Raw genomic sequence first — 16,226 nt, 5'->3', positions numbered from 1 at the left:
TTCAAGTCCTTGTTTGTGGGGTTTAACGAGAAACAACGTGAGGCTCCACACGTCTCTGCTGTCTACTAATCTGACTCGCTTGTTCACCGAGACGTTGCACAAGAGGGCAAGATGACTTCAGCCAGTAGTGAACACAGAAAACACAGAATCACACGCCGATTTGAATATACGCAGCAGGTTGAACATGGAGCTCATAGTGAGTCAAAACATAGTTCAACACAGAAAACCGGTGTCTGCTCCAGTGTGTCTATTCAGGATAACTGAGCACCTTTAATGCATCTGCAACACATCTTCACTGACTCATCCGCAGGCCAGAGGACACGAGCACTCACAGCCAGTATCCTCTGTGTGTGTGTGTGTGTGTGTGTGTGAGAGAGAGAGAGAGAGAGAGAGAGAGAGACTCATCTCACATCTCATCAGATATCACATGTGCTGACATCACCGAGGGAACCATACAGCTCTTTAAAATCCGAGGCGGGTGTGTTGGAGGGGTTTGCGTCATTTCTCCTGAGAGAAAAAACACTGTCTAAGAATAGTCGCAGCCGTAAATCTCACTGAGAATGTGCTTGAAATTCAATGATACATGCCGCTAACAGGAATATAGCTTTACAGTTGAGGTTAATAACAGCCGGTTATTGCTTAGAGGTCGTCGGTATTTTGGAAACAGGATATACTGCAGAATTGAAAACCATGCCATTCATAAGTGAGACTGGAGAAAAAGAAAAAAAAAAACCCTAATGACGCATGAAGAGATGTGTGCTTAAGAAGAAAGAAGGATGCAGAGCAGGCATCATGGGGTCAAATCATCATTGTTTTTTGGTTTTTAATGTGTTTGTAAAGAGGCTTATGGAAATATCACCGCACATGTGAGCTGGACATGCCACGTATTATTCTCAAGACAAGTTGGGCTACTCACTAATGTCATCAGCTGGCGTATGAGTGGCACTGTACGTAGGATAGTAATACAGAATAGCCATCTGTGGAGACTGACCTGTCCTAGTATTATCTGTGTGAACAGATCAGCAATCCGTGTGCAAATGACTCATCTCTAAATATAACACACCCTGCACAAAAATTTTAAAAAAAGAGATCCGTAAACTCTTTGAAACAGATCTGCAAATACACAAAACTATGCCACAAATGAAAAAAACACCTGTGATTATATACTGATAGATCACATGTCCATGGTTCTGACAGAAAGGCAGAGCAGGGACACCCGATTATATCAAATGTACTCAGCTGACAATGATGTGCCATAATATAGTTCCATGTAGAATACATGCATAATGCACACATGGAGAGTTGTCACAAAGTACCACTTTTTGATGGCTGCTTATATTTGGATAACAGCCCCGGAGAGACAATGACACACTGTCCTCAGTCTCCCTCAACATATATCTGACATCATTCTCTGAATGTTTTCTGTCTTTTCTCATTTGCACTTAATTGAGTAAATGCTCCAGGCTGACGTTGAGCTGGTGTCAATTTTAACCACATTCACTGTTGTAGTTTAGTTTGTTAGCCTGTGTTTTTGGTAACAGGTTTCCTATCCTGGCTTTTGGGAAACAGTATATTTCTGTGTTACTAAGTTATCTATGGGTAACAAACATTTTGGCAAATCTGCACGTTAGAAACTCTGACTGCGTACAAGCAGTCTGTAGATAACTGCAAACTGAGTGCTTTTACTGAGTCAGTTGGCTGATGACTCATGACTCTGTTCTATTTGTGCCACTGTTCCAGTCCAGTTTAGCAGGTGGCAGATAAACATTTCAATGGTTTCATCACCATCGTAAAACAAGAAGTAAAGAAAAAATGCCCAGAGGACATGTTTGTTGATTACTGATTCTGATCCCATTCCACTTGCTCACAGGCGTTATTCTGGATCCTGATGTTTTACATGTTAAGACCATGCCTACTGTGCCTCCTATTGGCTAGAGCTTGCTGGTTATGCCCTACTGTGCCTCTGAATGGCTTCCCCTGATACTCTTACCCTAACCAGTCTCACTGCTCGTGCCTCAGACTTACCAACCCAACCAACAAAGGCAACCTATCAGAGGCTTAGTATGGCAGGTCTTAGCAAGAAAAGCACTGGGATCCATAATAATGCCACCCTCAGTCAGATTGATAATGGTAAGCAGTAGCTGAATTTACCTTGACGCTAACACAAGAAGAATAATTAAGAGGCATACTAACCTCAGGGCCAGAGACTCTGGAGAGGCCACTTTCACTATCTCCTTCTGAGAAAGAGCCGGATTCATCACTGGAGTTGCCACCACTGGCACCGAATCCCTGTTCAGTTTTGATTGTGGTGCAACCCTGAGAGAAGACCACCTCTCCACTGTGGGGGTTCCTCTGATCCACTATCCCCGTCAGGCAGTGAGACAGTCCAGAGGTGGAGCCTGAGTGTGGGGATGAGGAGAAGTCCAAGTGGGGAAGGCTGGAAGGTGAGCTACCACTGCCTGTGTCCTCTGGGTAAGAGAATGAGGAACGGGAGCTGGAAGTCTGGGTTCGGGGCTCCGAAGGAGGAGGGGAGTGTGCCGATGTCTTGATGGGAATGGGGCAGCTGGTAGTGAGGCATGATCGCCCAGAAGAAGGAGCTTCTACCTGCATCAGGGTTGAGACTTTTTCTCTGAACTTGTCGTCCACGTAAGAATGGGCCAACACTTGTCGCTCTCCAGCTGCTGAGGAGAATATGACACTGCATCTGTCCAGCTCCCCCTCATGTTTAGAAGAGGAGGCTTTGGACACAGGCCTTTCCATGCTCTTGCTATTGCCAGTCAGCGCTGCTGGCATGACATCTGCAATTCCAGTCTTGATGTCCACTCGATCCAAGGACTCCCTCTTATCCCTCTGTCTGTCTTTGACCAGTTCCCTGTAGTGGTTGAGAGAAAGTCTGTTGGTGAGGAGCTGCTGGATGGTGGTACTGGGCATGTCGCTGAGGTCCAGGCCACCTCTCTGGAGGTAGGAGCGCAGACAGGAAGAGGGTGAACCTCTGCTCGGAGAGTGCTCAGCTACTACTGGAACCCCTTCTACCTCTAGCTCCATCTCCAGTACCTCCTCAGTACACAATTCTGGGTTACAACCACTCCTTTCATCGCCTTCTTCCTCAAACACAAATGGTTCCTCTTTGATCCTGGAGGGTGTGAGGAGAGTTTGTGCAGCAGCACTGCTGTCTGCGAGCTGTGAGCTGACAGGGCTGACTGAGGTATGGTGGGCCAGTACAACATTGTCACTGCCATGATGGTCATCTCCATTGTGCTTGCTGTCACAGATCTGGTATTGATATTTCCTGTATTTAGGACATTGAGAAAGGTCAGTGGGAAGTGATACATTGCTTGCTACATGATTGGTCTGCTGCCTCATCTCTGCAGAATTCTCCAAGGATATTGCATCAGTGAAGACTGTATCCTCAGCAGTGATGTCGTCATCATATTCCACCTTGCTATTACTGGCATGTTGGTCATCATTCTGCAGCTGGGCTTGAAGGAAGCGGAAGCAAGAGTCCTCCAGATTGTGAACACCCAAGAAGTCAGCGCACAGGATGACCTCGTGGATGTTCTCCCGACTTAAAACCAGCTTGGCTGTGTAGGCAAACTGGAGCAGTGGAGCGAAACCTTTAGCTGTCACCTGTAGAGGGCAGAGGAGAAGAATTGTGAGATGAAAGAACAGTTTTACCGTCGGTGCCTTCAGCATCTATTTAGAGTCAGTAAAGGTTCAAGAGGATTCCTATTTTCTACAGCAGCTCTAAAGGAAGGCAAAGGCAATGATACTATTTGAAACGCACAGTCAAAAACATGGAGGTGGCCAAACTCTACCATTGCATGGTCGCAGGGTTTCTTGCGTAGTATATTAAAACTGTAAGCACAGCTGTCCTCATTAGAACAATTACCATATAACTGTGAAAGCAGCTGATTATGACCAATATTATGCACATTGTTATGGGGCGGCCTCTAGTGGCCATAGTAATTACTACAGCATTAAAGGAGGAAGTCTTGTGAAGTAGTATAAAGAGCACATAGAAGGGAGACCCAGGTGAGAGGTTGGGTGAAACAAGTACAGGACTTTCACCCAGGAGAATGCTGTCAAAGTCCATTGTGAAATTAGAGGTTTAGTTCCCTCAGATACATAACTGAAGTTACATAAGTAATATCTTTATTTTAACCCCAATCAGAATGTTTTCCAAGTAGTTTCGCGTGTGTTAACCTAATCCAACTGCAGTCATCCTCCTGGATCCACACACTTTACATATACATTGTGGCGATTTTGTTGTTCTGTTCTGTACATACGACATCTATTACATGTCTGTCTGTCCTGGGAGAAGACCCTCCTCTGTGGCTCCTCCTGAGGTTTCTTACTTTTTCTTTCTTCTCCCTGTTTAAAGGGATTTTCTCAATATGTGAAGTTTTTCCTCGCTTGAATTGAGGGTTTAAGAACAGAAGATGTTGTTAACTGTGCATACTGTAAAGTGCACTGAGGCAATGTTATTGTGATTGTGGGCAATATGAATAAAAGTGATTTGATTTGATTTGATAAAACAACAATGATAATAATAATCATTACAATGATTATTATAATAATACCTTTGACTGCACTAGTACCACTAGTATCACTCCATCACCAATTTCAACACCATCAACATATCATTACCCTCATGAAGATAATGATAATATTATAACTTTATAATAATAACCAAAAATAAAAGCAATAACAATAGTTTAAAATGGTAGCAATAACAACAACAATGATGATGGCAGGACTAACACTGCTACTATAAATGCATATATCAATAATAACATATATAGGCCAACAAAGGAAAATCTGAAAACAAATAAATGTCCTTTGGAGATTCACTCGCCAAATGGAAATACCACCCACATTTGGTGTTAACACACATCCAAAGGAAACCGCTCAATTGTGGAATTCTGTGAATGTTTATAAGATCATTTGCTTGAAGATCAAAAATCTTTTTTTATCTTTTTAAAGCCAGCTTTACTCTGAGAGATTCACCACGTGTAACAGAAGAAGACTGCTGTGTGTTACAACGCTGCGACTTGATTTGTGGAAAAACCGAATAAAGACTGGGACTGTGAGGTGGAGGTGCATGAATCACCAATTCAATTCATTGTCAGTCATTTCACCATATTAATCCCCCATGTTGTCTTCTGTCCTGGATCCTCCTTTCTCCCCCACCCTCATCCTCTCAGCGCCCCTGTTTACTTCTTGTTCCCTACACGAAGTGTTGCCACTATATGGCATCATATAGGTGCATGTGATGAGTATGTGCGGCTGTATGTATGCATTTACTCTATATTGCTGTGTGTGCATGTGAGTGAACATGAAAATGTATGTGTATGTGTGTGTCGTGGTGTGGTGTGCATGTAAGCCTATTTTCAGCTGGCGTCAGCAGCTGCTGTCTCCTGTGCACAAACACTGAAGCTGCACTCCAGCCTCACACCAGCCTCACTAATGAGATGCAGCACACACACAGATGAGCGGAGAGAGACGGAGATAATCAATCACTGTAGTGTGACTGATCATTAACACTTATCTTTAACACTTTATCTTAAAAGGTAATAATAATCATGTTGCTCCACACCGGCTGACCAGCAGTATGATTTTGTTATAGAATGTCAGAAAGCATAAATCAAATCAGCTGCAGGATTTATGTTTTATTGGTCGAGCAAATACTTGAACGGTTAACCCTAACCCTTGAAGTAAAACTCCCACCAAAATGCGACCTAGGCTTTTTTTGGTGAATGTATATGAGTCAAACATTCGTGTAAAAGCATACGATGAAAGAGACACTTTTAAGATCGAAAGGGCTGGAGATGCTTTGAGATGATCCAACGAGCACTAAAGGTCGACAGCAGAGGCCTGTTGCAGGACTGGGTGTTCATGGGTCCACGCTGTGGAAGGGGGCTGAGGCTTTGACAGGAAAGGTAGCACATCACGGTGAATGAGAAGGCTCATAAACTTGCATATGGGTTCGGGTCATTGGGTATTGTCCTAGCGGTCATTCTGTAGATGGGGAGGAGTATTGACTGGAGCATAATGTGAGCAGTGACAGGGAGACGGCGAAGTAGATTCAGAAGTGACCCAACCCTACTGAGACTCAGTTATTTTGTGCTACTTTATCAGCAGCCTGACTATGACCCAGAGTGTGAAGACCTCTTCACAGCTGAAGACAAGTGTGAATGAGCATAACAGTGTGACTGTGAAGCAGGAGGGAGCTGACGTCAACTTCGTCTGGTAAATAAGAGAGGAGGAGGACACGCGATGAACTGATGGGTTTACGGAAACATGTTGGGCATGAATATCAATGTGGTCACCTCGTCAGTTGCTGCTGATCGGGGAACACCAGTTGTCTTGATCTCAACATGTCAGTAAGGAAGACTGAATTCAGCTGATAACACTTTATTCTCATGTGCAGCAAATAAAATGATTCACTTCAGCATGAGCCAATGAAGCTGTCTTCACTAGTTGCACAGCTCGTTCTTTACTCACATGTAGTGCATGTTGCTCCAACCTGACATTTTTTGGCTTCGCTCCCACTTTATCATAAAACTGCATTGATTCTGTATTCAGGCCTGCTCAGACTAGTGAGGTGTGCAGCGGTTTGAGGAGTTGGCTGAAGTAGGGACAACAGACAGGAAAAGTTGACGCTAACATGGTAGCCTAGCTGGAAATATGCTAGTCTCTTTTAAGATTGACTTTATTTTCATTTTCGGCGAAAACTCATGGGAGTGCATGGGGCACTTTTATGTTAGCATCAAAATTATTTAAAACACTATTTTTAAAACACTAAGAAGGCTCGACACAACATGAAACTTTGCTGGTAGTATCACCAGGGTCTCTACACATAACTCAACTGAACCACATACACTCTACCAGACGTGTCGATAAGCTGGTCTGTCCTACCCATGAATCAGGATCCACAAGCGTGGGCCCATGAACCCCACATGTCTGAGTCAATTTAAAAACAACAACTGAAATCATCAGCTCATTACATGTCAACATTCCTGGAAGTCTCTTTTAGGTCATATTCAAAACAAGCGTTTAGCTATATTATTTATTCAATATTGTAATAATTTGCTTTGCAAGCACAGCTGTAAATTACCCAGAGGCTAACATAAAAGGATAAAGTGCGATCAAACCAGAGCAACTCAGCATAGAGCCCTTTACAAAAACACAACCAACTCTACGATGTGGTTCTCTGGTATCAGTGACATTTGGCACACCTGGAGACAGAGCCATGACACGCACAGCAGCTTTTGTACAAACATTAACTTTCACTGCAGATTATTCTCATGCACTCAAACCACCACATGCTTCTGGACTGACGCAGTCAACACTTCTGAATCAAAAGGCGTAAACTTTCATACACTTCTCTGTTTGCTCTGTTGTTCAGACCGTGACCTCCATCAACACCATGAAGCTTAAGTGCCAGCTATGTTTGATATTTCATTTCACTGCATGTTTCTGCACACGGTGACAACCAGTGACAAGATGAAGTAGGAAGTGTTTAGCTTTACCTCGTGACTCCTTTTAAAGAAGGGACTACAGGAAATGTGCCCCGTGACAATTCATCACATGTCACAGACTAATCAGAGGATTGTAAGAATCGTAGCAGCTGAGGTAGAGATGTCCTGACTTAGTCTCATGTATGAAGCACTAAATCTATCATAGATCTATTTCCCATAATAACTCTTTCTCACCCATTTTTGTCAGAGGGTGGTGAGGATCAGATAGACATACAGTAAGTCTGTAGTTTACCAGCCCAAACTGTAAGAACACTGACAACTTCATCAGGGTTATTTTCACTAGTTGCCACTCCCTGTGGAGCCCACTGAGTGTCCTTGTCCTTGTTCTCACTGTGGCCCTTTACCTTGTCTGGCAGGTTAATGACAGGCTCCACTTCGCCAGGTGACCCGTTGTGCCCTAACAGGGCCTGCAGGAAGTAGCGGCTGCTGGCAGCGAGGACGGCCCTGTGTGCTCGCACCTCCCTTCCTTCCACCAGTACGGTCACGTCGCACAGGATGCCCTGCCGCCGCTGCTCCTCCAGGCTCAACAGCACGTTGGCGCAGTGGACCTTGGATTCGTACACGTACACGGGCGCTGCCGCCTCACCATCCTGCTCCTCGCCTGTCGACATCACTCCCTCTAGCACCCTGCACAGGAGACAGAAAGGACAACGTGTCAGGTTGCATTCAACATGGAGTTTAAGGCGGTCCTCGATTTAAGTGGAGAAAAGATACAACGATGCAAAACAAGTGGCTGCAGACATTTATTAACGCAGAAGTTCTACAGTATGTGTACTTCAAACTCAGGAATCAGTCACAATCACCTGCCAGCCACTGTGACATCATTCACAGATGGTACCCAGACAACATTACTGGCAAGCCCTCGCCAAGCAACAATGATGCACAGGGCATTTGGGAAAATGGTGAAATATGATAGGACCCTATGGGGACAAACCAGATGAAGATCAGCTGTCACTGTGTTATATGTACATACATGTGTCCACCAAGGAATTTGACTTCTAAGTCTAGCAAACATCAGCAAATGACATAAATTCAGCATATGAGCCAGTAATGCCACAAACTGCAGTCAAATGTGACAAAGGTATTCAAAAGTCTATCAGGCATAACTCTGTACTGAGTTATGGAATGTCTCACACATTTAATCAAGTCAACATTGTTGAGTCTTCAACAGGGAGTCCATCACCTTTAGGGGCTTCTCAGAGTTACTGCAGCAGGCGGCTGTATTGTATTATTGATAATATTTTGTAGTTTTTATTTTTCAAACATGTAAATGTGGCTGAAATTAAACATCAACATCAATCCAACATCTCATTATTGTAAAGCCAAAATAACAAAAATCATTTCATTTATGTGATTACAAACAAGTTCAGCCTTTTCTCGAGCAAAGTTAGTTTACATGGTAAGAAGCAACTACAGACCAAAAGGAGAGTACACAAAACATGTGTGCTGAGAAAGCAAGCGTGGCAGGTCACATTGTTTCAGTTAATAAATCCAGCATGCTAACGTTAACCATGCTGCAGCTGCTGCTGACATGTTCGTAAATGCACTACAGGCTATGTTCCTACAGGCCCAGTTTAATAGTCAATACAGCTTTATACAATATATGTAGCAGGAGGTCCCTGTTCCATCTCTCTGTCAGATAAATTGTCCCTGGCCTGAAATGTCGAAGACCCCTGAAGTAAACTGAACCGGGCTCTCTGGTTCCAGTGTCTCTCTGTCAGCGTTCTTGTTTGTCTTATGTAAGCTGAATATCTCCAGATTTTGGACTGCTGCTCAATAAAAAAAAATAATAATAATAAGATGATGATATTATAATAGCTCATAATCACTGCCAGGTTGTCATCAAGCACAAGACTCTGATACTTCCCCTGGAGAGACCAGAGTGATAACTGTAATGTCTCAGACTTTCAAACAGTACGAGCATACAAGAGCGTGTTCACAACAGGGTTATTGTACTGAATGTAATATACTGTAAAATAAATGTATGAAAGCAAGCACATGTGCCCACACTTATATTCAGAGAAGTACAGATATGTAGCAGCCTCCCACACTGACTGCAGGCAGCTCTGTCCATTGTGTTTCATTTTAATGCTGTAGCACATAAAACCCCGACACAGACAGCTGAGCATGCAGTCTGTCTGTCTCATCAGCCCTCGGCTTTCTGTGTGTGCGTGTGTGTGTGTGTGTGTGTGTGTGTTTCTGCTGATTCATGGCTTTTCAATAGGCAGAGCCCAGCACTGGGGGCTTGCTGAAGTAGTGTTCTGGCTTTTTTCCCTGTGGCCCACGGGCCAATCATCAGTGTTGTAGATCATCTCCTGCCTCCCCTCAGGAACACTTCAGGCTCACACATTCTCTATTGCTTTTCATGATGTTTGCAAATTGTTTGCTCGCACTGTTTATCCACTGCACTGCTCTGGAGCTGCTCTGCTGCCGACACTGAGAACAAAGGAAAGGCACAGTGCTCCTATCTGTCTTCTTCACACTGTTGGTTATGACTGAGCTTTACTCCACTCTCCTCTACTGTCACCTACTGTCCTCTACTATACTCTACTATCCTCTATTGTCCTCTACTGTCCTCTTTTGTACTCTATTGTCCTCTAATGTTCTCTAATACCCTCTACTGTCCTCTACAATACTCTACTATCCTCTATTGTCCTCTACTGTCCTCTACTGTACTCTACTGTCCTCTACAATACTCTACTATCCTCTATTGTCCTCTACTGTCCTCTTTTGTACTCTATTGTCCTCTAATGTTCTCTAATACCCTCTACTGTCCTCTACAATACTCTACTATCCTCTATTGTCCTCTACTGTCCTCTACTGTACTCTACTGTCCTCTACAATACTCTACTATCCTCTATTGTCCTCTACTGTCCTCTTTTGTACTCTATTGTCCTCTAATGTTCTCTAATACCCTCTACTGTCCTCTACAATACTCTACTATCCTCTATTGTCCTCTACTGTCCTCTACTGTACTCTACTGTCCTCTACAATACTCTACTATCCTCTACTATCCTCTATTGTCCTCTACTGTCCTCTACTGTACTCTACTGTCCTCTACAATACTCTACTATCCTCTACTATCCTCTATTGTCCTCTACTGTACTCTACAATACTCTACTATCCTCTACTGTCCTCTACTGTACTCTACTGTCCTCTACAATACTCTACTATCCTCTATTGTCATCCTCTATTAGAGGACAGTAGATGACAATAGAGTCTGTTGAGAGGGATTCACCTTTATGAATTCAGCTGATCATCTGAATTAAGACAAGCAATCATTCCACAGTGACATTCAGGGTACACACTGAGGCCTTATGTTATTACGCTGCTGTAGTTACGACTGTGGAGAGAAGCACGATACCATGTGTTCTCATATTGTTTTTCTTTTTCATTTTCTACTTTTGCTTTATTATAGTTATTTACATATTTCATGCATAAGGTTGAATCCATGAACCAGCCACGTGACCAGATGTCTCTGTTGGACACAGTGATGCTGGACGTCAGGAATTGTCTGCTAATGGTGCAGGCAGAATATAAGAGAGGACATCAGGCGTGGTGCGTGTGTGAGTGTTGGGACGGCCACGCCATCGTCAGCGTCATTAGAAAGAAGGAGCACAGAATGACTCTGTCACTGGGGGAACACAGAAGATCAGACACTGACAGAAATCACTGCTATTGCTTTAAAGTCGTTACAAGTGACAAGAAATCCTTTTTAGTAACATGCAGTTTGCTCCAGTTACCGCGGAACTTACATAAACAGCCCTGTGAGCCAGAGGGAGCTCTGCGCTCAGTCTTGACTGCACAGAAATTATTTTGAGACATCAACATGTCTCTCTTTGAATTAGCCCAGTCTTTGTCGTTTGGAGACTGGTTTGTCCGTGTTTCGCTTTTCCCCCTCCCACCACGCTGGGTAAACTATTCAGAGACAGTTGAGGGGCTTTGGTAAACAAGACATTGCCAGTGGTTTCATCATCTTGTCTGGGCCGCGCTTTAATATGTAAGAGGAGAGGATGGCGTCTTTCAGCTGCAGACTGGGCTGACAGGCAGCTCACTGATACCCATAATCCCCGAACTGTAAAATTACAACTGAGAGCAGTTTTCAGAGTGTAACTGAGCTAAAATCATCTGCTACAGTGAAGAAGTGTGGCTGCTGTAACACGGTGTGTGAGCCCATGCAATTGACTAAATGTTTCGCCAATTATACATGATAAAGAAAACACTCATTCAATAGCTTGATATGCAAGGATGCATCCGTCAACACCATGAACACTGTACGCTACATAAAGGCCACAGTGGGAGTGTGTTCTCTACATATCACAAGAGCTCATTAGGATATAAAGAGCCTTAATAATGAAGTACTGTACACGCCACGCAGCCAGGCATGCTACCTGAACACACCACGAGGCCAGGTGTGCTACCTGAACACACCACGAGGCCAGGCATGCTACCTGAACACACTGCAGCCAGATGTGCTACCTGAACACACCACGCAGTCAGATGTGCTACCTGAACACACCACGCAGTCAGATGTGCTACCTGAACACACCACGCAGTCAGATGTGCTACCTGAACACACCACACAGTCAGATGTGCTACCAATCCCCCCACTCGATAACTCCATGACAGCCTTGTTCAGCTTGTGACTCACACTGTCCTCACAGATCTCTGTCCTGACCTGCAGCTCAGCACAGCCTCACATCCTAAATGCACTGTGAGAACACCGACACAGTGTCTCCAGTTACACTTTGTCACACAAAAGCAGGTAGCACGATAACATGTAACACTATTGTCTATAATGTATGTATTCATTTATTATGTATTTATTGGCATGAACTGAGAAATAAAAAAAATAAATAAACAGATACACATGTTGGTGCAAAAACAGTATAATAAGTATATAGGTAAAGGATTTCATATTAATATGTGAGAACTGACTGAATTCTGTGTCACAGCATTGAAAAGTGATCCCTGGTTTAGTCCACATTGACTAATTGACACCGACCCTGCACAAAACCACACAAAATGTTTGCGAGGATCTTATACAGTCCTCGGAATCACAATCAACAGGCAGAGCTCCAGTGAAACAGCGCAGCCGGAGGAGTGGCACCACTAGTATGTCCCATAATGCAGTTCTCTGTGGCTGCTCGGTGCCCTCCCCTCATCAGCCAGATGCTCCGTTAGCCTACATTCGACCTGGCAGAACCATCAATCAAACATACATCTAAGGCCATCCAGACCCCTGAGACAGCCTGAGACAAGCAGAGGTGGCCACAGGGAAACACATACACACACACACACACACACACACACACACACACACACACACACACACACACACACACACGGTGCTGCCCAGCAGGCAGGCTAGATACATCCAGGGGTAAATTATTAATCACAGGAGCAGCAGAACCAAGACCAGGCGAGGATTTTCCCCCAGTGCTGCAGCTACACACAAATATTAATTAACAAACACTAATAATTCACCACTTCTACTGTGTGTGTGTGTGTGTGTGTGTGTGTGTGTGTGTGTGTGTGTGTGTGTGTGTGTGTGTGTGTGTGTGTGTGTTTCCAATGTACTGCTATGGCCTACTTTTCTCCACCCTTTCCTGCCTGCTCCCCTGCCCTGATTATGTCTTATTTTCATTTGATGGTGTCTGTGGGGTATACTGTGCTTATATGTCTCTCTCATTTCTCTCTCTCTATATATATACATGTATAGTGTGTGTGTGCGTGTGTGTGAATTCCTAACCCTAGCCCTTCACAGAGGGGCTGAATCAATACACAGTGTTTATGAAACTGACTGATGTAAGTTGAGTGCAGCATGTATGTGGAGGGTATGTATGTATGTAGGTATGTATGTGGTCTCAGATAAGAGCCGTCACACAAACAGTGCGACAGTATGATAGATACGTGGCCGCAACAGGTTGTACCACACCTGTGATTTGTATTTATCAAAGCAGTGTTGAATCCTCCGACACCAGCTTGGCTACCAGGGCCAGTGCTACATATTTCTGTATCAGGATGTGGTGAAATATCTTTACTGATCCGCATGAATCAAGTCACAATTTAATAAAGCAGTAGCTTTACACATTATCATGACATGTTACACAACGTCATGTCTGTATTGCATTGAATCGCGGGTAAATAAATCAGTGAAGTCTGGCTGAGTCTGCACAGGACAGTCTAAATACTGGGAGGAAATGTACATAAATAACCGAATAATACTTCAAATGTGAATAACACATTTTAATGAAACACTCTCTCTGCGGTCAATGTGTTCAAATGGGCAGAAATGAGCATGTAATGTGTTTAAAGCAGGGCGGTTGGTAAATCTATACCCAGGCAGTGCATCACCTCCCTGCAGCTGCCTGCAGGGAGCCACACACACTGTATAACACATATAACAAACATACAAATGACATACAATTCCTCTGATCTCTCGCTACTTTATCAGTATATATCAAAATAAAACCAAATCACACTGGGTATTCATATTCAGAGAATACACCTGCTTGCTTTGCTGTTTATTTCTCACCTCACCTGATGAAACTGATTAGAACGAGGATGAAACAAACTTTATGTCTGGAGGACATTTTCTCTGAACAATTAATGGCTAAAGATAGTACTCAGTCCTGGCTACGTTACAGGGAACCTCCCCTGGGACTCCCAGGGCTCCGGAAATATACCGCCATGACATCATCGTCTCCCACTCAACAATGAGCCTTTGTTGAGAAGCAGCTCACTTGCACGGTGGTCATTGAGATCCTGATAAATGACCTCTGAGGTCATTGTGAACAGTGTGTGCCCAGCCCTCGTCCTCCTTCAGCCCTGCGTAACTCACCTTGCCTTTGTCAAGTGGAATTGGATTTAGTGCAAATGAAAGCGCTCAGCCCTCAGGCGTGGAGCCAGCTCTCCTCACAGACAGCTCGTGTGTCGGAGGACGGCTGGAGATGTGTGTGAGGGGCCAGTGACCTGCTGTACGACTGAGGGATTATGGGTAGCAAATGGACTGCAGGGCTTGTTAGATGGTACCACATATGTGTTGGTGTGAGCAGGGAGGGGTGAGAGCGGTGAGTGTGTGTGTGTGTGTGTGTGTGCTTGTGTGTGCGTGTGTGTGTGTGTGTGTGTGTGTGTGTGTGTGTGTGTGTGTGTGTGTGTGTGTGTGTTTATCCAGGGATTAAGTTACAATCTATAGATGCTAAACAGCTGACCCAGCTACTTCTCATGCCTTCTCACTTCACATCAATACCTTCACCTTTTATCCTACAAGTCCATGCAGGCACGAACACACATGTGCTCACGCACGCACATATACACACACACACACACACACACACACACACACACACAGACGGGTCAAGCAGCACTCAGCAGAGCACTCACTGCTCTGATCTGCTTCCATCAGTTGGCTCAGATGTTGCTGGATGTTCAGAAAGCATCACCAGCAAAACGATTCCCCTGGTCTGACACACCTGCTGTCTGATCTTTTCTTGCATCACTTTGCATTTTTGAGCAATTTTTCGAAGTTTAGATGTCGACTGCAGAATCCAACACATCCTTACACTTTAACTGGGTGATGGTGAGTGTCTCCATAATCCACACACATCACTGATCCCAACATGACTGCTGCAGTGTGAAACCCTGTGTCCACTTCACTTTGTTAGTACCTTAAAAGACATTAGTACGTTCTGGTTTCACAACGGACATGAAGAGCGATCTCAACTGTCTAACTCATCTGTCCATCCCCATCTTCTCCTTATATAGGCTTCAATCTTTATTCTACTTGTCCTCACTCCCTCCCGTGCAGCTGGAATAATTCCTACAGCCACTAGAGGTTGCCACCTAACAATAAATGTAAAATGCCTTAATTTTTTACAAATATGGTCATTTTGTGATTGTGACAGGCTTTCAGAGTCTATTAATCATATTTGATTGCTGTTTCCCGCGGCTCAGGTCAACAGGCTTTTTGAAGGATCTGTAGCTCTGAGTCTCGGTGTAATCAGGGCTGACGACATTTTACTAACATGAACTCCACTGCGACACAAGAACAAGTGATACTGTCTAATCCTGCAAGAGTCACCCCTTTTTACTGTTCCCAATACGTTTTTGATAATTATAGTTTTCTTGCCCGCACTGTACTCTGTATAAGTAACCTGGTGAGCACAATCTTACAGTGTTTCTTACAGTGTTCACGTTGGTGAATTTCCCAAAAGCAACAGTTCACCAAAAGAGTTCAGCTGAGTCAACCTCTCCTGTAGTAGCAGTAGTCAACAGAACAGTTCTGGAGCTTCACAGTAAAACGGAGTTGCAGCACTCTGCTAAAAGACTGAAGTGGCTGGAGACTTGATTTAAAAGAGAGAAACAACCAAAGAAACATCAAATGTCTCCATACAGCTCATAGAAGCTCTTGTAAAAAATGTATAAGATGTTGTTTACACCCTTTTTAAAGCTGAAATCTGCACTGTAACAGCTAGCTTAAAGTGCCAGTGCCCACCCTGTCTGATGTGGGTCGAGGGTGAAAATAACATTTTTTTTACGAATCATTTGGGGATCTCAGGGCTTCCAGAGACTCCAGCCATGTTGAGTGAACTGTATGGAGCTGTTTAATGTTATTTTTTTCTTTTTCTTGACACTATGAAGCTCCAGAAAATGTTGCAGACTACAAAACTTCACCTGACTTTC

At 44.0% G+C, this 16,226-nt stretch overlaps 1 protein-coding gene across 2 annotated transcripts in view; it reads right to left on the bottom strand.

Annotated features, from left to right (window-relative positions):
• Positions 1–16,226, bottom strand: part of bach2a (BTB and CNC homology 1, basic leucine zipper transcription factor 2a) — a 30,446-nt gene that overhangs the window by 4,775 nt on the left and 9,445 nt on the right. For both annotated transcript variants that reach the window (XM_037072493.1, XM_037072492.1), the window contains 2 exons: positions 7,886–8,168; positions 2,194–3,627 (listed from right to left, as the gene is read on the bottom strand). In XM_037072493.1, the coding sequence (XP_036928388.1) occupies positions 2,194–3,627; positions 7,886–8,152 (1,701 nt within the window). In that variant the 5' untranslated portion in view covers positions 8,153–8,168. The remainder of the gene's footprint in view (positions 1–2,193; positions 3,628–7,885; positions 8,169–16,226) is intronic.

This window comes from Acanthopagrus latus, chromosome 16 (genome assembly GCF_904848185.1).
Source record: "Acanthopagrus latus isolate v.2019 chromosome 16, fAcaLat1.1, whole genome shotgun sequence".
Taxonomy (NCBI): domain Eukaryota; kingdom Metazoa; phylum Chordata; class Actinopteri; order Spariformes; family Sparidae; genus Acanthopagrus; species Acanthopagrus latus.
Note: the sequence above shows the minus strand (reverse complement) of the source record. Positions and strands in the feature narration are given on the sequence as shown.